General features: G+C 38.0%; 1 protein-coding gene across 6 annotated transcripts in view; it reads left to right on the top strand.

Moving 5' to 3' along the window:
* The window catches only part of CPQ (carboxypeptidase Q), a 145,417-nt gene that overhangs the window by 101,497 nt on the left and 22,344 nt on the right, over nucleotides 1–21,576 (top strand). For all 6 annotated transcript variants that reach the window (XM_040078152.2, XM_040078134.2, XM_040078180.2 and 3 more), the window contains 2 exons: nucleotides 4,416–4,507; nucleotides 15,269–15,470. In XM_040078152.2, the coding sequence (XP_039934086.1) occupies nucleotides 4,416–4,507; nucleotides 15,269–15,470 (294 nt within the window). The remainder of the gene's footprint in view (nucleotides 1–4,415; nucleotides 4,508–15,268; nucleotides 15,471–21,576) is intronic.

Genomic DNA, 21,576 nt, shown 5'->3' with positions numbered 1-21,576 from the left:
GACTTCAGAGCTGGATGCATTACTGCAGGTGGGCTCTCACCAGGGGAAGTAGAGGGGCAGAATCACCTCCCTCGACTGGCAGTACAATTTATACTTCTTTATGCTCAGATCAAGCCTTTTCTAGGCCAATTATGCAGGATCTTAGGAATGCATTACTTCCTTGTTTTGCTTTGCTTGAGTGTACAATTTTTGCTTTCCCTATTAAATTGTCTTTATCTCAACACACGGGGTTTTTTAGCTTTTATCCTGCTGATTTTCTCTCTTTTCCTATTGGTGGAGGAGTGAGCAAGCAGCTTGGCTGCCAGCTGAGGTTAAACCTTGACACCTGTTAAGCTGCTCACCTCCATTTGCAGTTTGTTTGTATGCCTCATATAAGCTGAAAAGCTATTTGATTTGCTTGTGTGTGATCCCAGTGCCTTAACTTATAGGGAAAATATCTATTTTTACAAAGGTGGAATGCTTTTAATGTTTTTTTTTGTAAGCTGGTCAGTCTTAAAATGACATTAAAGAAGCCTGTTAGCCATCTACTCACTGTCTTCTTAGAAAATATCATTGTAATCCTCCCCATCCTCCAGTAATGATTTATGTTTATAAAGTGGGAAAATAGTTACTGAAGAAAATTTTGCATTTGTAGTACTGATCTCTATTTTGACTTAGAAAAGATAATTCAAATTCTCTTTCCTGATTTTTAAGTTTTTGGGAGTGAAGTGGGTTTATTTTTTTGCTTTACATGTGACAGGCCATTATGATTTGTTTCTGCATGTACCAAACAATACATTTCAGTTTTGCTGTGTGGAAATATCTCAATTCTGTCAAGCATGAGCAAGACATGTAGGACATAAAATTCAGGTCTTGCTGCTGTTATCTGTGAATGTGAGCATTCTATGATGATTTAAAAGAAACAGAAAATAGAGTCAGTCAGACCTGCACATTGGTGTCACTGATGTGTTTGTGGTACCCAAGGAGCAGGAAAGGATAGCAGCCACTCCAGCACAGAGGGAGTGTAATAGAGCAGGTGTCCTGCTGTGCTTGCTACAGATGCATCCTTAGCCTTAGATTGACCATATCGATGTTTTTATTTCATTCTTTAACTTGTGAGTCCACATGCCCATAGTATCTTTTATGCTTGAGATAAACCATAAGAATATAGAGGCTGATCACCAAAATGCACCTTTGTGGTAAACTATTATTTTATTTCAGTTAAGGGCTAGATAGAAGGAAGAGAAAAACAGATAATACATTTTTCTAAAACACTGGAGATTTGAAAATTCATCTGTAGGTTTTTTCTTCCTATTTATTTTTAATACTATGTAATAAGTAATTTATTTGGATAGCAAGGAAAGAGGTGCAATTTTATTTGTGTAACAATTTTCCTTCATTTTAAATTTGCCTTCTGACCCATCTATATGTTGCACCCATCATAAAACATAGTTTTCTAGCAAATTTTCTAAGTACTATTTTATCATGTCTTTTCAATACATATTTGGGCTGTGATCTGAAAGACTTCTGATTTTGTGAAGATGATACCTTTCTTAGGAACCAATAGTTTTTAAGAAGCAAACCAAAATAGTTAAACTTCCTTTTAAAAACTTTTGTAACTTGAATACAGTACTTCATTTTTTTCCTAATAAAAACATGCATTGAGAATATTATTAGCAATTTTACTTTTGAATACTGGATTTGTTTGCTGTTCTTTGGTCAGATTAGCTCTGTTTTTAATAACAGGTAGATAAATACTTATCACTTTCAGATTAAGATAATGAGGAAATTAAATTTTCCTCTGTAGACTTTATTTGTATTTAAAATAACTGCATCCATAGCTTATATATTTTTATTTTTTAAAGTTGCCCATTTAATTTTAGTAGAACACACAAATGAATTTGCCAACAGGAATCCATGAGATGGGAAGAACTGATACACTACGGACTGGAAAGACCAAAGCTTCACAGGGTTTTTTTATTTCCCCAGCTTCAATGAGCAGTGATGGGCTGGGAGGGGGCCATAAGAATCTCAAATGTCTTTCCACAAGTGAGCTGAGATCTTCTTGAGCTTCTGGAAAGCAGGAACTGAGGTTACAGCCCATCTGACCCAACCTTGAGGACCCCCTGGTCTCTGACCCAAGTACACCTTAGGGCAGCAGTGGCTGACTAAAGCAGCTTGATTTTTGCCTCGGAGGAGCCAGAAGATGCTGCTTCCCTGTCTTAAGCATTTCCTGCCAAAGGTACTCTCACAGGTTTGATGTGGTGGGCTGAGACTGGACTTCACTTTGCGTTTTGCGACAAATAAACCTCCTTTTCCCACTTAAACTGCTGCTGGAACCATCTAGAGCAGTGGCCTCTATGTTTTATACCAGCACTTTTTTTACAGCCACCTCTTCTAACCAAGCTGCTGACACATTTGGGGGTACTTTGGGCTTATATCTTTCTGACTTTAAAACAATAGCTATTATCTCAATTTTACCTCATAAGTAATGTGACTAATTTGAAAAGCAAAGAAAGCTAATCCTTTACTGCTGTGATTTAGGAGAGCAGGGGATCCACTGGGAGGTGTGCAGGTCTTTAAAGTAATGAAGTTTGACAGTCAACAGATCAACATTCAGGAAATACACCTTTAAACTTGTTTGCACTTCTTTATGAACTATTGGAAAATCCAAGCTCTTTAATTCAGATTTGGAGTATTCCTTATACATTCTGCCTTCAGTTCTGAAGATGTCGTTTCGAGAAAGAAATCTTCAGATCATATTCTGTGGTGGTGCAGAACTGTTTTATTAGGTTTTTATAAGAAGTTTATGTTATGGTTCATTTCACTGTATCCCCAATTCTGTATCCCTTTTTGTGTTGTCTGTATAATAAGGTGTTTTGTGTCAGTCCTCCCACTCCTCACCTGACTTGTAACATCCCCTCTGCCCCAACCCCCCTCTCTGGGGCAGCTTGTCAGTCACTTTGAGGAGTCCTCCCAGGTTGTGAAATCTCAGGGAGAGGGCTTCAGGTGATGGGCCCCCTGGGGGGAATTCCTTTAGCTCTGGATTTTAGTGGTCCAAGGCTTGGGGGTGGGCACACCTTGTTACCCCCTGAATCCCTGATTTGTTGTCTTGTTGTATCCTCCCTGGAACCCCTCCCCCGCTTATAGGGGGTAAGAGGGAGGAAAAAACTCGCTCAGCCTCTCTCAGCCGCTCAGCTCTCAGCTCGGAGCTCTGAGCCTCTCTGCTCCTCATCTCTTGAGCTAATAAACATCTTTTAACCTGCTAAGCTGAGAGCCAGCCTTTTCTCTTCTGCTGCTGTTGCTGTCACAACACTATCGGGTCCAGCTGCTAAGCCGAGAAGCCGAAACGAACCGGGACCATTCTGTGGCTGTGTTGACTCGAGCTAGCCAGAGGTCATCTCATTGTGTCAAAAGAAAAAAATTAATGAAGGTCAAGTCTGTTGGCAGCCTTCATCCATTTCAGTTAGGAAATGAAATAAGTTTTGACTGTGATACTGATATTATTTCTTCTCAGCAGAAAAGTGTGTGTGGTACTTTATGCTTTATCACTGGTGATAATCTCCTCATGTTTTTTCTTTATTTTTTCTCTAATATAATTAGCATTCCACTGCACAGAAAACAGTTTTTTCTTTATCTGTTTGCTCTTCCATGCTCTCAAGTTTCTCTCAATGTATTAATTTATGAATAGAAACAGCCAAATAAACAGAGGGAAGCGACTTCTATCTGATCAGTTCTGCCCTGGCAAAAATGGTTTCAGAATTTATCTAAGAACTTTCTGATTTAGCTACCATAGCAAAGTAGAAAATGGCTTCATGTTTGCCTTGTTTCAGAAAGTTGTGCACATGTTTAGCAGCTGACTCTTTTAGATTTCAAAGTACAGATTGCTGCTTTTCATTTCCCTGATAAACAGCAAAATAATATTACATAGCCCCTCAGTTCTTGAAATGGATAAACATTTCTCATAAAAATCTGGCAGCTCATTTTCAATTAATTGTAATAAATTAACCATGCCAAAGCAATGGTAGTTTTCATGAAAATTTGATTTGGATCTGCTACGAGCTACTTACTTATGGCAGACCACCACAATGACAGGAGCACATGTTTCAGGAATCTATCAAGATAGTTACTTTCTGGTGTGGTTTTCAGACACTTTCAGTATGTCCCTGAAATGTGCTTCTCTTCTGCTACTGCAACTGGTAGCAGCACCTCAAGTGCCCCCTTCTTCCTCATGTGGGCTCTCTCCTCATACCACAGTCTTCCTCCCTCAACAAGAAAAAAGTGTTCTAGACAGAAAAACCCACACTTGATATGGGTTGTGTTTGGTTTGTGAAAATCCAGGCTTTTCATCCATTAGAGGCTGGAGACCAATGCAAAAAATGCTTAAAATATATCCATATTTAATATTAAAAACAATATTAAAACCTGTGTTTTAGGACTTCGTCCAAAAAGGACACTGCGCTTGGTGCTATGGACAGGAGAAGAGCAAGGAGGAGTAGGTGCCAAGCAATACTATCAGTTGCACAAGGTAAATATGTTTTCATTTTCTCACCATTTTCTTGACAGCACTTTTCTCCTCAGTCTTATGACTTTACTATTTTTGTCAAGAAGTTCCGCTTAATATCTAACCAAAACCTGTGATTCTAGTTCTGCCTGAAAGTATATTTTCTGGGTTTAATCATAAATGTAAACCTAATTTTACATTTAACAGTAAGCGATGCAACCACACGTGTGCGTGTTCCGCTTGACCTAAGATACTCTGTCACAAAAGTGTTCTGAAACAGATATTTCATGGTGATATCTGCCATAGCTTTCAAACATAGCTAGCCTTCTGAGAATGAATGATGAATGGTCCACATATGTTTGCAATATAAATAAATTTTGTTTGCCTTATACATTTCAGCTTCATTGCATTTTCCCATAATATTTTACAATGTAAAACATAAAATAATACAGAGAAAAATATTTGCTCTCTTATCTTGATAGTGTACAGTCTATAATGTACTTTGCCAGTTGTTAGTTTTGTGGGATCTGGAACATCCTAAAAGGTTGATTTCTGGTGATGCAAAGAACACACAAACTCTATGACTTACGGCTATTAGGATAAAAATATAACATCTATCTCTCCTGCCAAGAACTGCCATTTCAAAATACATCATGAGGTAAGGGGCAGTTGCCGAAACTATTTTGGAGATAAGTCTTTGGAATATGTGTGTCTGTGGGTTTGTTTTTTTTTTCGCACAGAAATCTTTGCTGTACCTCTATAACTATTCTCAAGTAATCCTTTATTCTTTTCCCTCATTAAGTAGTATAACTCTCAATACATCCAAGGCAGAGACAAGGTGAATGCAAATGTGCCTAGGATGTTGCCTGGTCTACAACAGCATGAAAGCAGACTTACAAGCAATTCTTAAGACCATTTTTAATGCTAAGCAACCTTTCAGAACAAATAAATGGAAACCTCACTTTGAATCAAATTCATTGTGATGAACCAAATTAGATCAACTTGCATCTGCAATAGAGTTGTCAGAGACAGGTTTAGAGCAGTTAGAGATTTCTGACTAATTGATGGACAATCAAATATTTCCCACTAACTGGTTTCATATTGCTAATAAGGGTATTTAACTGCCCACGAATAATGTTGTACCTCCTTGTATCTCCAAATTATAGGGATAACCCAGCTCTGTCGTTTATTTGGAAGAGGTATACCTCCTTCAAGTATCTCAAATACCCAAGAGCTTCCTTTCTCAGCTTCAGGGAGGTGACAGGTTGCAGTTTATCGTATGTTAAGGATTCTGGATTTACCACTGGTTCTCTGATATTCAGCAGGATTAAACTGAATAAAATATTCTGAAATAAGTAGCACATGAAAGAGATACTTCTTATGTACAGAACCACATTTTGGAGGAGCTGGAAGGATGCTCTGTGTCTAACACATACCACTCATCAGAAAGGTATCTGAAGATTTATCTCCGTAGATGTCCATCTCAGACAATAAGATCCATCCTATGGTGGTGATGTCAGCAACATGTAATTGACTCATGTATGTCTCATCTTTTGCCAAAATGGCTCAGTTTCACTGTTGTCTCAAAGATTTCTATTCAGAAATAATACCAAAATGCAAACTTAAGGATCAAATAGGGAAATCTAAAGTGGACTGGGTGTTGTTTGCAAGATATTTGGTTACTTTGGTTTTAAAAATTTGAGACAAATGTGTCTCAGTTCTTGCTCTGCTTGTGAGATTCCATCTGGATCTTGTGCTCCGCAAAGAAAGCCCTGTCTGACTTTACAGTTTGTAATTTACATGGAGAATTTAAGCAGAAATGACATCCGTCTGTTGTTTGTTGTTCTTATTTCCCCCCTGCCATGTGATCTGGCATAATTATAAATCGATTTGACTACAGGACGTTGCATTACTCATAATAATGAAATAAAGTTGATTAATACTGTACATTAAATTTAGCATGAAAAATAACTTAACCTTTTAATGATTTACTTGCTCAAATTTCTGCCAATTAGGATAGCGTGGCACACACATTGCTTGCTGATGGTAATGAGTACAAGTTAAGTAAGAGTGGTATTTAAAGATGCCTTGTAAAATGAAAGACAGCCTGTATGACTCATCTACATAGCTGGACTTATGAGTTTAGTTCGCTACAAACAAGTAGAAAAATGAATGCAGTAATTCAGCACAGGCAGACATGGATTTCCTTGACATTGTAAATTATCTCCTCATGTCAGTGGAAGTGTGGCAAGGGAGAAGAAATGAAGACAATATAGTACTGGACAAGTACAGATGCTCTTATTTTTGTCACATATTTATTATTTCTTTCAATTTAAGTTCAGGCCCTTCTTCTTCATCCATCATTGTAGGTTGTCACTGCTAGAAAGTGGATAAGTTACTGCAGAAATAATGGAGATAGCAGCGTAGTGGTTTTACTATGGTGCCAATAGTTAAACATATCCCTGTGTAATAGCATTATTTATAACATTCAACTTTTCCCTAGGTCCCAGTATTATAATTTCTGATTATTAAAGCTAGTGATAGGGTATATTAGCTGTTCAGAGCTTTATGAGAGTGTAAGAGTTGCCATATTTGTTGATCAAAAGCTCTAGTGCTCTAGAGGGTCTCATCCTAGTTTCTGATAGCATCCAGTAAATATGTGCTCAGGAAAAGCACATTTGCCCAGCTGCAGTCAGGTGAAGCTCAGACACACACATTACTCGCACAACCATGCTTTTAGTTTATCAAATATTTTTCTGGAGAGCATCACATGGTCCTTGTCCATTGTTTTCTTTGCATGATTTTTCTAAGCCATTTCCAAGGGCTGAAAGCCCTGTATATTCCAGCATTAATGCAAGGGTACCTGTCACCCACCAGGACATCACAGAGCACCTGCTCAGTTTTGGCCATGGGGTAGAAGCCTCTCAGGGGAATTACCAGCACCTTTGCTTCCAAAGAAGATACCTGTTGAAGTGTTCAATGCTTTTAGCCAATAATTAGATTTCATCCCAGACTAGAAAAAGAGTTGATTTTCCCTAACATTAAAGATCCTTATCTTGATAAAGAGCAGTGAAATTAAAGGATTTAAGAGCTTGGAGTTTTAAACTTAGTCTGAAGTCTTCTTCCAGTGCTTAGCGTTGTGCTACTCGATTGCTGAGTAGGGCTCTTGTGTACAGACAATACAGTAAATAACTTCAGAACCATGAAACATTGCAACACTACTTTCTTATACAAGTCAAATTGAAGAACTAGAGGAACATAATTCTAGAAGGCCTCATGATGCAACTCTTCAGTACAGATTCTGCTACAACATTTGCCAATGATACCCGAGTGCCCTCAGCCAGGGTTAAGTTTTCTATGTGTTTACTCTTACACTGACTTCATGAAGGGAGAAAGAAATATATGTAATGAAATATCTGTCCTCCTTTTCATTGCTTTGGACTAGATTCTGTGAAAGGTCTGTGTACCATGAAACAAGGTTACAGTTATTTACCCAGCTGAATTAAGGGACTATGTATGACTGATAATATTTATTTTGGAATAGAAGTATTGTGTACAATCTCTTGGGAAAGCAAATACATTTTGTAATGAGAAGACTAAGAGATCCTAGGCCACATTCAAATTTACTTTAGTAACTTGGTTGTGATCACTGGAGACATTAATATGTTATGAATTCAATTCAAATTCAAACCCCATTACAGAAGGCATTCTCAGTATTTCTGCATGTTGTTATTCCTATTTTAATGATATTTACCGTACTTACCTCAATTTCTGGTGCAAATACCATACAGTATTTTAACTTTTTAGTAAAGGTTTAACTACATTTTTAAAAATATCAAATACCAGTGTTTACTATGGTTTCTTTTTTGTATTTATTACCAAGATCTGATATTTTGCTCAAACAGTGTCTGCATGAAAACAGGACTTTCTGAAATGCTGGCATTTCTTTCATGCTAGTTTAAGTACTCTTTATTGATGCACGCATAAGATTTCTACTGTGATTTGCTAATAAGTTGCTTTCTCTAAGAAGCAAATATAAAAAAAATATCTCGTTGCTTTCAGGTGAAATGATTCTTCTCCAGAAAATATTGTCCCCTCAAAACCATAGTTTTCAGAAGACTATATCCTGAGGTATCAAGTACTCTGGTGACATGTAAGACATGAATTTGTGTCTGATTTGAACCAAACATATAAAGGACTTTAATGGGGATTCTTTTATCCCAGGAAAATGTGTTGACCATTAGCCTTTTGACTTTCCTCAGGCAATACTCTCTGTAATCAAAAATTATGTAAAATTACTGCTTCCTTCTTAGGGCACTGATGTCCTGTTGATTCCTTTCATTGAAAAGGAAAAGAAATGCAGAAAGAGTGAAATGTCCATTTGCAAAACTACAGAAAGAAGTGTTCTCCAGTATCATAACAGGCAATAGCACTGCTGATTGTATTAAGCACAGTAAAGATAGCATAGTTACAGAATTATCTTTTACACCAGTTCTAGGTCCGTAGGAATTCCTAATTCTTAGTATTTAGGTATAAGCTTCCTTGTGAAAACTGCAGAGAAATACAGATTTTGCTAAAACACAACTCAGGTTTATTCCTTACACTGCCTGAAGGATGGAGGACCCCACATCAGTCATGACAGTGTGTCTCCTGGATATCTAGTCTTCATTCCATGTAGATAAAATTCATACATGTCTAGTGTTAGAAAAACTTTTCTCTGTGCATCTTTCCTCTCTTTCTCTCAAGCCAATAGCAGAGCTGCCAGTTGAATCTGGTAGAGACATCTTCTGAGGATCACTGCCTCCAGTGCATGCTTCAGGCAGATTCACTCATCCACAGGTCCTTGGTCCATTGGGATGTTTGATTGTAAGAAAGTTGGCTTCCTTCTTTTGAAACTCCCTGCAGCTGTGAAGGAAATTTAGTATGTGCTGTGATAATTTCTAAGGTGTTGCAAATTTGTTGAAAGTTGCAGGAATACTCATTAACTTCCTGTAAGAGTAAATATCTTTGTTTGAAAGAAGTATATTGCAATTTTTAATTTTGGCTTGCTGCCTATTTTCTAGTGAAAACCTAAATCCTGTCAAAAAAAGGGCAGTGGTGGGATGATCATTCAGAGCCATAGATGTTGTTTTGATCCTTTTATATTTGAGCAGTAAAAGGTCTAAATTTATGGAACATTTTCCAGGAAGAGCACTTCTCTTTGATATGACCCTTTGTCAAATAAAATGCCTCCCATGAAAAGACTTCAGGCATACCTTGCTTAGCCTGCTGCCATGTTCAGAGCTGTCTGCTTTTTCTTGTCTATCATCCCAGGGAATTTACAATACTGAATGGTCATCTCTGTGAGTGCTGGCAAATCCTCGTAGAGGAAACAGTACTGTACTGTATTGTACAAGGCAAGACATGGCAGTAACATGTTTTTACTGAGTGAAGGATAATAAGTACATGACCAAATTGCTCCAGGGCTGTTGAAGTTACTTGGATTTTTGTCACTGGCTTCTCAGAGGTCAGAACTTGTAACCTACCTGCAGAACAAACCCCTATACCTGTAGACTTTTTTACATACTGCTTTCCCATAAAATGTGGCAGAAGAATGAGCCTTTTCCAAACCTTGTCATCTAGCAAAAATTGTGCTGATCTTCAGCCTTACATCAGCTTTCTCCCAGATAATGATGGGATAATTTACAAAAGTTAATAACTCACAGTGTTCCCGATTTTCCCTGTCTTCATTCAAAAATAGTGTAAATGGTATTATCACACTTGTGGCTGGTGCTTATTATGCCTTGATGCTGGTGCATCTCTGCGTCCTAACAGCTGTTGTGGTGTTTCTTCTCTAGTTTCAATTTATGCTGTTTTGCTTCATTAGATTACCTCCATACTAAACAGCAACTCAAAATTACACTACATCATGTTTATATATTATTGAATACTTAGAGAAAGCTATTTATTTTACTTTTTTTTTTTTTTTCTTTTCTTGCTGTCATATGCACTTAGGTGTTTCCAGTGTTTTTTCTTTACTTTTCTGTAGTCTTAGTTGCCAGCCTCACAAAGCTGGGCGCTGATTTAAACCTTTTTTCAGTACAAGTGGGATGACTATCACTTCCCTATGAGTTCTGCAACATTGTTGCTATGCTATGGTTGTTTCCAGACTGCTCTGGGACAAATACTGGAATAAAAGTGTTGTTGTTTCTCAAAGTTAAGTGTAAATCAATAACAGAAAGCTGAAAACACAATGTCAGATTAACAGATGTCCTTTATCACTGGAACAAATGAACCAATAGTCAAGGACAGTGCTTTGTCATTACAGACTTAAGTATTTTTCCTGTAAAGTGGTGATTCCTCTCAGTGGAATAAAAGAAAGAAAAACCAGCAAATGAGCTGTTGGACAAGTAATACTCTTAAACAGCCCAAAAGTACTGAAGCTTTTAGGATGGTTGTTCCCTACATTAAACTTTCAGGTATGTCCCTTCTTTAGCTGGATAAGAAGGATTGCCATCAGTAACTCAATGGATTAGTCATGAGATGTTGCAGTCTAATTTAACTGGTAAGAATTCACAATCGGTATTTTGACTAAGTAGCTACTCTAAGGTATACCTGCTTGGGATTGCCAGTGTCTAGCCAAGAAGGAAGATGTTTCCTACCAGCAGAAGTACCAGTCATTTATATTACAAGGATTTGTTTTCTCAGTGGAGTTTACTGTAATTACAGACTAAAAAATAGACCCCAGGGGGTGGGACAGTAATCAGTGGCACAGGGTCTAGTTAGAGGCCTGTCACTGGTGGTGCCCCCCAGGGTTCAATACTGGTCGCAGTATTGTTTAACTTTTCCTCCATAGCTTGGGTGAAAGGGCAGAGGCCTCCTCAGCAAGTTCCCAACAACACAAGGCTGGGAGGAGTGGCTGATACCTCAGAGTGCTGTGCAGCCCTTCAGAAGGACCCTGACAGGCTGGAGAGAGGGGCAGAGAAGAACCATCTGAGATTCAACAAAGGTGAATGCAGAGTCCTGCACCAGGGGAGGAACAACCCCAGGCACCAGCACAGGATGGGCACTGACCTGCTGGAAGCAGCTCTGCTGAGAAGGACCCGAGGGACCTGGCAGACAGCAAACTGTCCGTGAGCCAGCAGTTGGCCCTTGGGGCCAGGAAGGCCAAAGGTATCTTGGGCTGCACTAGGATGAGCACTGGCAGCAGGTCCGGGGAGGTGATCTTGCCCCTCTATGCAGACCTAGTGAGGCCACAACTGGAGCACAGCATCCAGTTCTGGGCTCCTCACTACAAGAGAGATGTAGCTCCTGGAGCAGGTCCAACAGGTGAAAAAGATGGTAAGGTGAGAAGATAGCTGAGCGTGGATCTCATCAATGTCTCTAAGCATCTGAAGGGAGGGTGTCAAGAGGATGGAGCCAAGCTCTTCCCAGTGGTGCCAAGCAATCGGACAAGAGGCAACAATGGGCAGAAACTGATGCACAGGAAATTCCACCTGAACATGAGGAAGAACTTCTTTACTTATGCAGGTGCAGTGGAACAGATTGTCTAGAGAGGCTGTGGAGTCTCCCTCACTGGGGATATTTGAGAATCATCTGAACACAGTCCGATGCCATGTGCTCTGGAATGACCCTGCTTGAGTAGGGAAGCTGGACCAGATGACCTGCTGTGGTCCCTTCCAGCCTTATCCATTCTGTGATTCTGTGATTTCATGTTACCAGGTTTTTGCCTTAGAGATGACAAATAATTATATTTTTAGTTTTGCTTGGCAGAGACAAAAAAATAGATTGTTTATAGAGAAAACAGAAAAAAAAGGAATTAAAATTTAAAAATTGAAAATCGGAGAAGTATTGGTAAGGATTGTGCCTAATTGTGTATTCAAGGAAAATAGCAATGTATAAAAAGCCAATTTTCTCATTTATTGTAATGTTTCATTTAAAATTTCAATTGAAGAGCTAAAGATGACATAATAAAGAGAGGTGACCTCCTCTGTGACCAAGTCATAAGAAGGCAAAATATAACAGTCTGTTTTGATGTTCAGAGAATTAGGCAGCAGGTTACACAAATAAGTTTTAATTTTCTGGTACATACCAAAAGATGTGGCACAATATCAAGATGCAGCAGATGAGATTACTTTCTGAGAAAAATTACATACTGAGTTTAAAATGCTTATTTAAATTGTGCATTCACTAGGACAATGACTGAAGGAAACAGCTGACCCTGCAGTTACTTTTTAAAAATCTTTCTGGTTTGTTTGTTTCTTTGAATTAGTCAAGTTGAATGTATAGTCTCACCTCACTTTGTTCATGGCAGTTATTCCTGCATCATAGATGGCAAATAATGACAAAGCATCTTCACTGTTTTTAAGCAGTACATTTTAAGCGTGTTTTCTAGCATGTGTTTCTCTCTGTGTAAGTAGAACTGCCAGTGTAGATGTACAAAAATGGGAACAGGGAAACCAATCTAACTTTTAAAGAATGCAGCTTTCAAATTTGATAGTGAGTAGCTTTACAAGTAATCCTATCTTCTAGTGGACCAAATAGGGAAAAAGCTTTCTCAAGGACATATGGTACTTCGAGAAGCTGTGACCTGCTTCGTTTTTGTTCCCCAGTGAAGTCAGTTTCTCTCCCTAGTGTGTTCTGTTTTCATGCCTCTCCAGCACATTCTCAGAACTGAATAGCTTTCTTACAGAACAATGATACGGTGTAATGTATTGTGGGTGGTTTGTTTACTCAGTTTCATATTAAAAACACATGCAAACATTTTTGTGAGAAAACACAACAGAAGAGCACAGAAATTCTGCAATAGTAGCAGTTTATGAAGTTCTTGAACTTAGGGTTTCTATTGTTTCTTGTGATAAGTGAGATTTCTTTTAGGTGTCCATGTTGTTCCCGCGCTCACTCTTCTCCTCACTTCACTGCCCTGAATAGTCCCTTCCCCTGGCCTTATTGCTTCTCCTCCTTTCAGCTGCTCTAAAAATGGACGGAAGTCCTGCTTTGGAAACTCAACCAAAGAAGCTGAGTAGCATTGTATTTATGTAGGGCTCACTATACTTAAGTTAGCTTTCATCAGCAGTTGAGCAACATACTGAAATGTGTGTTGTCTTTACAAAGTCTTCCTCCTTGGGCATATGATAAAGAAGATCTACATTTTGAGACATTCTTTCTATTGTATCTGTGACATTGGAGCATCACTGGTCCCTTTTAGCCTGCAGTGTGCTTTTCTTGGCCTGCTTCTCTCCCCTATATGCAGACGGTCTGGGAATCATGATTTGTTTTCAGGCTCATGACCTCAGGACAACTTTTGATGATAGGCCTAGACACCATGTGTAGCCGAATTATTTACATTTAATCTTTTGCGAACTGAAGATGTTTTTCACTGTCTAAAAATGATGATTGCCAGTGAGGTGACAAGATTTGTTATTTGCGCTTTGATTTCCAGTAGATAAATGGGTAAATAAACTAGTTATCTTGAGGTATTATAACATTTACAATTTCTTTATCATGCAAAGATTTTATATTGAATATTTTAACTACTGGATATATTTCTAAGTTAAAAGTAAATAGCTCTGTTCTGTTAATATTGTTTCACTCAAAAGAAAAAAGTTTTGGGAAATTGTTAAACAGTTCTTGGTAAATTCTATAAAGAACATCTGAAAAGTTTTGTGACTTGTTCACAGCCACCTGTAGTACATATTTGGGTTTATATACAGAAAAATGTAAAATTATTATTTATTGAATTGTAAGCTTATATATGCTGGTAATGACATGGATCTGCTAGTTGCTGCTATAACATATCCCTCATAATGATTTTCTTGTAATAAATAACCGATGGTAGACATAAAATTCAGGCATGAGATCTGGGCATAGGAGTGAAACCTGCAGTAAGTTCTCTCAGTCACATTCAAGACAGTCTGAAGTATAGCTTTTTTTCTGTCTGACATGATCATAAATGGTTTATAAAAAGTTGTGTGTCTCTCCAAAAAATTAGATCTTCATTCATGTAAAATCCCTATCTATTTAATACCAATTAGACCTTTGTAACTGAGCAATCTAAGCAAATATGGTAAGTAAATAAATTGCAAATTTTTGTTCTTTTAGCTTAAAAGATTCTTCCAAGTACACACTAAAAGCAAATGCTACTTGTACACAAAATCTTACCTTTCATGTTTCCTGTGAGGATTTACCTTGGAAGCACAAATTTTCTTTAAAATAGATATTACTCCTTTGGGTCTGGGGGAAAACCTTGGCATTTCAGTCCTCCAATTGATATAAGAATTGACTATATGTGTTTGAAATATATATGTATTGAAAAGAATGTGTTTCTGAACAGGCAGCAGCTGGCTTTTAAATAGACTGTTCCTCACAGTCTATGAAGGCTTTGACTGCCTCTAATTTTAAAGCCACAGCACTGCATACCCTCTCTCCACTGCAACAGAATTTCAGAGTCTCAGGTCTGAGAAGAAAGGGAGAGCTGCAAATGAAAACTGCAGTATGGTGGTGATGGCTTACCTCTCTAGGTGGCACTTCAGAAGTCTGAAAGCAAGTATTTCGGGGCAGCAGACCAGTCATGTTGTGGGTCCTACAAAATATTGGTGCCTCAGAAAACAGCTTGAACTGTTTCAGCCAGTTCTATGTAGAAAGATAGGTACCTTCATTTATGCTTATGTACACATTTTCACAAGAAGCATTTCTCTGCTTCTCAAAACAAATTTGTTGTGGTATGCTCACAATGACAGAATCCAGTATATGATGCCAGCTAAAATAGCAACCATAGAACAATATCTTCTTTTCTTACATGTTTAGGAAAATATCTCCAACTTTGATATCGTTATGGAGTCTGATGAGGGCACCTTCAAGCCATCTGGACTGGGTTTTGCTGGCAGTGCTGAAGCCCGGGACATCGTGAAAGAGATCATGACTCTGCTGCAGCCCATCAATGTTACGGATGTTTATGACACTGCAGATGGAACAGACATTGCTTACTGGATGAGAGACGGGGTGCCTGGTGAGTGTCCCTGGAGCTTGGCAGGGGGCTCTGCTCCCGCTGAGCACTGCCACATGAGATGGGTGGTCTGATGTTTGCAAAGTAGTCAGAAATTCTTTCTCCCAGGGAGTAAAATTTACCATGGGTAAAATGCATAAATGTCAAAAGGTGACCAGCAGAAATAGGACATAAAGTGCATTTGAGCTGCAGTTTTATATTGGTATAGATTATATGTAGAATAAAATGCCTAAAATCTTCTTTTCGGCTTTAAGGATTTATAATAATTAATCCCAGACTGGTGGTTTATAAATAGTAAACCAAGGCAGAGGGGAATTCTCCAATACAGAAGAATTTTTTTTTTTCATTATTATTATTATTTTTACTTTGAAATTCAGGGCTTTTTCTCTCGGTTTTATATGCTGAAGAAACAGTGTTTTTGAGATGTCACATTTAAAAAGCTATGTGTCATTAAGGTGTGATAAAGGGGTAAAATTCTGAAAAGTCTGAAGTAGTTTAGGGGTTTGTTTCGAGGATTGTATCTGGCTCCAAGTGAGGAACATCTTGTTGGCAAAGAAACTTGTAAACTGTGAGAGATACCCACCACTGCAGCACCCCCATGCAGGAGACCCCACACTAGCACAGAGGCTTTCAGAGCACAAGAATCCCAACTGGAGGCCAGCCTGGGTGAAGCCTTAGTGAATTTCCATTTGAATTATAGTAGAAAGAAAAGTTTCATAACAGTGATATTTAAAAAATTATGATCAGTTTCAAATTTTAAGGTTCTTTTTCTCCTGTGTTTTATGGCTGAAGTAGGCTGGTACATTTTTCATGCTAGTTTTACTACTTGCTGCTATATGCTTAGAATCTTTTAATATTTTATTAACTGCTGTTTTTTACCTTGTGGAAGAGAGTGAATCATGGAATATATTATTCTTATTTATGGTCAGAACCCCTTGCTTCTCACTCACTTATGGTGTATAGAGATACCATAAAGTTGACTGCTTCGATAAATATGTGGATGTTTAATTTTGAAACCAAAATATCTATACTGGGCAAGAAGTGGAAGTATGGATGAATGGATATTTTTAAAGAGTTAGGGATTCATCTTCAGCTTCTGTCCTGCTCTCTGGGTGGAGTTGGTTCAGTATAATATCATGCAGCTGTGACAATGGGGTGCTGAGTTGATTTGGGAGGCTGTAAGCACCACTGAGAGCCGTGCATCATCCTCCACGGCCTGGAAGCGCCTGTAAAAAGATGTCTGGTCCAGAATTTCAGACCAGTGTATCTGTGTTGTAGGTGGAATATAAGAACTCAGCACTCAGCCTATGTGTAGAAAATACAAGGGTATCAGAATTATTTCCTAGGTAAGGTGCTGGGAGCATTCCAGGGGGTCCTTGGGGAGTTGTGCTGTGCTTCCTATCTGAATGTGACAGATTATGGAAGAGGAGAGAAAAATTTAACATTCAAATGCCTTATTTTCTGTTCATAATGAGAGTGGTGCTTGTGATGGCAGTGGGTATTGAGCTCTTGCACACCACTTCTCATCAGCTGTGGTGCACCTGGAGCATAAGCAGCTACAGCTTGCCATGGTCCTCCTGATTAGTCTTTGGGCCACTCAGCAGGAGCAATGCAGGAAAAAGCCCTCTCCCATGGACATCTGTACTCCTCAGAAAGCATAAACCATGAAAAATATAAACCTCGGGAATATAAGCTCAACCTTGGGAAAACATGAAAACACCAGAACCAAGACATCCATTTTAAAATAAATCTGATTTGTTTTCCTATTAAGAACTTGTCACATTAATTGATGGTGGATTTTTTTTTTTTTTCCTGTCTGTAGCTTTGGTTCATTTAACTTCCTGTTAAACAAATAGCAAAGTGTTCCTGCAGCGTAAAGGAACAGATTCTTTTCTTCATCAGGCCCTAGTGAGAAAAAATTAGCTCCACTAAAAGAATTTTGGCTTTAAGTTGTATTTCATGCTGTTCCAGGGAGAAGTCTACGACATCTTCTAATCTTTGTGCCTTGTCTGCAGTATTATCCCTGCTTGAGTGAGCCTTTATGGAATATAATAACATTGAAACAAATTGAACACTCTGTAACAGCTTTTATAATTTTGTTCAATTTAAACAAGCAGTCAAGTGTTGACACTTCATCAATTTTACTTAAATATTTTCTTGAAAATATACTTGGCGGCTTTGTTTCTGCAACGGTGAGAAAAAAATATGGTGTACTTCTTGAACAATAAGAATGGTTTCTGACATAATTTCTCTTGAATTTCCCTGTTTTCAGTGTGAAATAGATTCCAGGATTCACCTTACTAGATTCTATTAATATTCTTCTTCTCCTACTTCTTTTGGTCTGAAAGATCCACAGAGGGAAACACTACATGTGTTTTTCGGAGCTGTAGGCAAAGAGACTGTAGCTTCTTAATCTCTGCTATTTTGAGCATGTTTATTTTTAATGGACATGCAATGAAATGCTACTAAACAGCAGTGATTATTCTGAGATTTTAGGATGAGAGAGGCCACGGGTTCAGAGTCCTCAGCAAACCATATACTGAAGGCTAAATAATACCTCTAAAGCAAGGTAATCTGCACTCTGGTTCTTTGTGACTGCAGAATATTAGAATTATTTGTAAGTGGCCTTTACACTGGATCTTTTTGAGAACAGTTCAGCCCAGCAGTGAGGAATGTCTGTAGTTGTGGTTTTGTACTGATAGCCAGTTTTCAGCTACTGAAGATATTTGTATAACATTTGTTCTGCTTTTTCATGAAGCATAAATCGGAGGAAAGGGGAGGTTTGTGGTGTTTTATTTTATTATGTGGCTTTACAGTTTGAGGTGACCATTGATTCTAAGACTCTTCATTTAATAATTATGCAATTATCTTCCTAATCTTTCTTTTAAAGTGTTCAATTTTTTTTTTTATTTTTTTTTTTTTTTTTACATTAAGGATGTATGCAGATAGTGGCACATAAAGCTGTTCCTTTGCAACATTAAACACCAAATTAAGTTTGGCTAGAATTTGCAAATATAGGTGGGAAGATAGGTTGGTTGGCTTTATTTATTTGGTTTGTTAACATACTTTATCTCAACAGGTTTCTTCAGTGTCTGAAAGGGTTAAAAAATTATTAAGCAAGCCCTGCTAAACCAGTGCTAGGATATTCTTGTTGAAAAAGGTGTCTGATAATCGCAGATACTTGATGATGACCAATATGCTTCGAATGCAATTTAGAGAGGTCCCTAAGGTAACAGACCTGGGTCTGGATCAGCCCTCCCTGTAAGCCTTCAGAATCTGAGATGTGGGGATGTAGTGTTTGTATTTGTATCATGGAATTCAGTAAACATTAGATCAGCTTTAGGTGTTTGGGGAGATGAAAACAGGTGCTTTCGTATTTTTGCAAAGGAATGGCTATTGTGACCAATTATTTCCAGGAAAACTGGTTCAAGGATGCTCCTTTCTGCTTGTCAGGGTGGTTATCTGTCGCTGCAGTGCTTATGATGGGAACACTTGTCTGTTAGGAACTAAGCTGTATTTGAGATCAAGCTGACCCAAGACATCTCAAACAACTGCCCAAAGGCATGTTTCAATTCCTCTTTTAAAAATCAGACAGTGGCCTAAAGGTGAAACTCCTTTTACAATGTCACTTTGAACCTTGATGGTTGTTTGTGTTTCTGTCTCCACAGTGACTTGATTTTTTTGTTACACAGCATAAAATGAAGAATTGTTCTTCCAGAAATTAATAAACCAGTAGTTCATCTAATTTTAATGTTTCTTCTGAAATCAAAAATTCATTGCTAACCCAATCTATTAGTCATTCAGATGTGGCAAACAAACACTATATCATTTATCTCATTTTTACATTTTCATAGTGCTTTTTTATTACCTTCATCTAAAATATGCTATATTTTGGCCTGAGACACCAGATTTTGACTCAGATTATTTCCTTTCTTATTATGTGAGAGGTTAAATCTAACCCTTTTCTGGAGTATGCTGTCCTCTCTTACCCATGTCCCCATCATCCCTGTTGCACTAGACTGAAGTGCAAGCCTACTCCTCTGCTTGGTGTCAGCCAGGGACATGTCTGAGAAAGTAGTGTAACAGGAAAACTCCTTGACTTGAGGTTGCCAGCTGGACATGAAGAAGTGAGCAAACTCACCCAAATTATAGGTGAGCCACCTCTGTTCATTCTTGGCTGTGTCACTGTTTGGAAGTGATACTCCACTGTGATGCTTTAAAATGCTGCCCATCAGTTTACCTGTTTTGTACTGCCCACAGTCTTGGGCAGGCTCTTTGGATCCAGTTTCTAAGCTTCTTTTTATTTCCAAAAGAATAAAACCAGAAGAAATATCAGATGTACAGTCTAGGGCTTCATAAGCCAATGCTGAAAAGCCTTGGACTTGATGATGCAGGGGTAAAGGGTGTTGCACTTGACAAAAACCTTCCTACAAGATGAGGGAAGGGAAAAAACAATCTCTGAACTGTAGGCATTAAACTTCTTCACTTTACTATGTAGCATTTGTGTCACTTGCACAATTTGAGATGTTTAACACAATGAATCACATGTAGGCCTCCAGGTATTTGACATGTCGAACTCAAGGCAGACGTCTCCTCATGAAGCAAAAAGCTGGACAAAACTCCTGAAAGCTACTCACAGAACTGAACTGTATGGATAGTATTGTAAGTATTTAGGTAATTTTAGGTACTCCATAGGTGCTACATTTTTATATTTGCTGAGTTCCCACTCCTCTGGATATCTGTTGAGCACAGTGCCAACACCAGCTACTATTTTTATGTGGAAATGAAGGGTAAAGGGCTTATGGTGTACATGCATGTCTTGCCTCAGTCTTGATCTCAATAAGTCTGAGATATATCAGAACTGTTGTCTGATAATTAGCGATATGGTATTGCTTTTCCCAGGGCATTCATTTCCTTTTAAATATCTTATTTTATCATTCATAAAGAAAATATGGTGAATGACTGCGTTCCACTGCAAAAGCCAAATCTTCTGCAGCTTGGGTGGTATTAAATTAAACCAGTATGCTAAGAGAACAATTATAATTGCTTGGCACTTGAGGAACCTACTTTAAGTGCTAAGGCTATTAGACCCGTTTAAAATCTTGATTGCAGAAATATCTGTGTGTATTAATCTGTAAAATATTTCATCTATTCTCTAATTTATCATTGTTCCAATAAAATGGCCCTTTGAAATTAGAAATTACTCTGGAGTAATTAAATAATTTTAATATGTTGCAGCTTTTTATGAAGGTGTATTCCTTAAAAGACTCATAGTTTAACATTGTATCTCAGTTATATTAGCATTCAAATGACCTTTTCTGTTTTTAACAAAGGAAATAAAGTCTTTGAGACTAATCATTATATGAAAGGAATAGTCTGTAAGTTATGATGTTTTCTTATAAATTGTGCTATTAGATGACTAGACAAATTTGACAATACTTAACATACAATTCCTTCCGTCTTTGCTCTGCTTGGGCTAGTGTTGTTTTGGCACAATGGAGTATTGTCTACTTCTAATAATTAACAGGAAGCATCAGATTTGCAAGGATCTTTTTGTTTCACATAGACTAGACACAAACCATGCAAAAATACATCTGGGATAGTACTGTTGGAGAGAGGGATGGAGTTGGGCAATTAGGCACAGTGCCTGAATGCAAATTTTCCTGGTAGTTTTAAGAGGGCTTTTGTATTATATTTCTCATTAGTAATTCAGGTTATTTGTGTCTAAACAAGCTCAAACTGGATGAAAGCAAATGCCTTCTTCCAATAACGTTAGCCAGCTGTAGAAGAACATTGTAAACTTGGTGAATTCTTTGTCATTTTGAATGTTAAAACTTAGGCATCCTTCAAAAAGCACAGGGTAACTCAAGCAGGAGGGATTGGCTTGATGCAGTAGATACAAGATGAAATTCTTTGCCGTGTGTTACTCAGAAGGTGTGATGGTAATGGGTTTTGCGGGCCTTAAAATATCTGTGAATCTGCCAGTTACATATTACAGGCGTTTTCATAATGAAATGATTCTTTCTCATTTAAGTCTCATCTATTTCAGACTAGATTTTTGAATATCATAAACTCTTGTGTTTGATTTGTACATCGTTTAGATAATCCT

This window comes from Hirundo rustica, chromosome 1 (genome assembly GCF_015227805.2).
Source record: "Hirundo rustica isolate bHirRus1 chromosome 1, bHirRus1.pri.v3, whole genome shotgun sequence".
NCBI lineage: Eukaryota > Metazoa > Chordata > Aves > Passeriformes > Hirundinidae > Hirundo > Hirundo rustica.
This window is presented reverse-complemented; position numbering and strand designations above follow the sequence as displayed.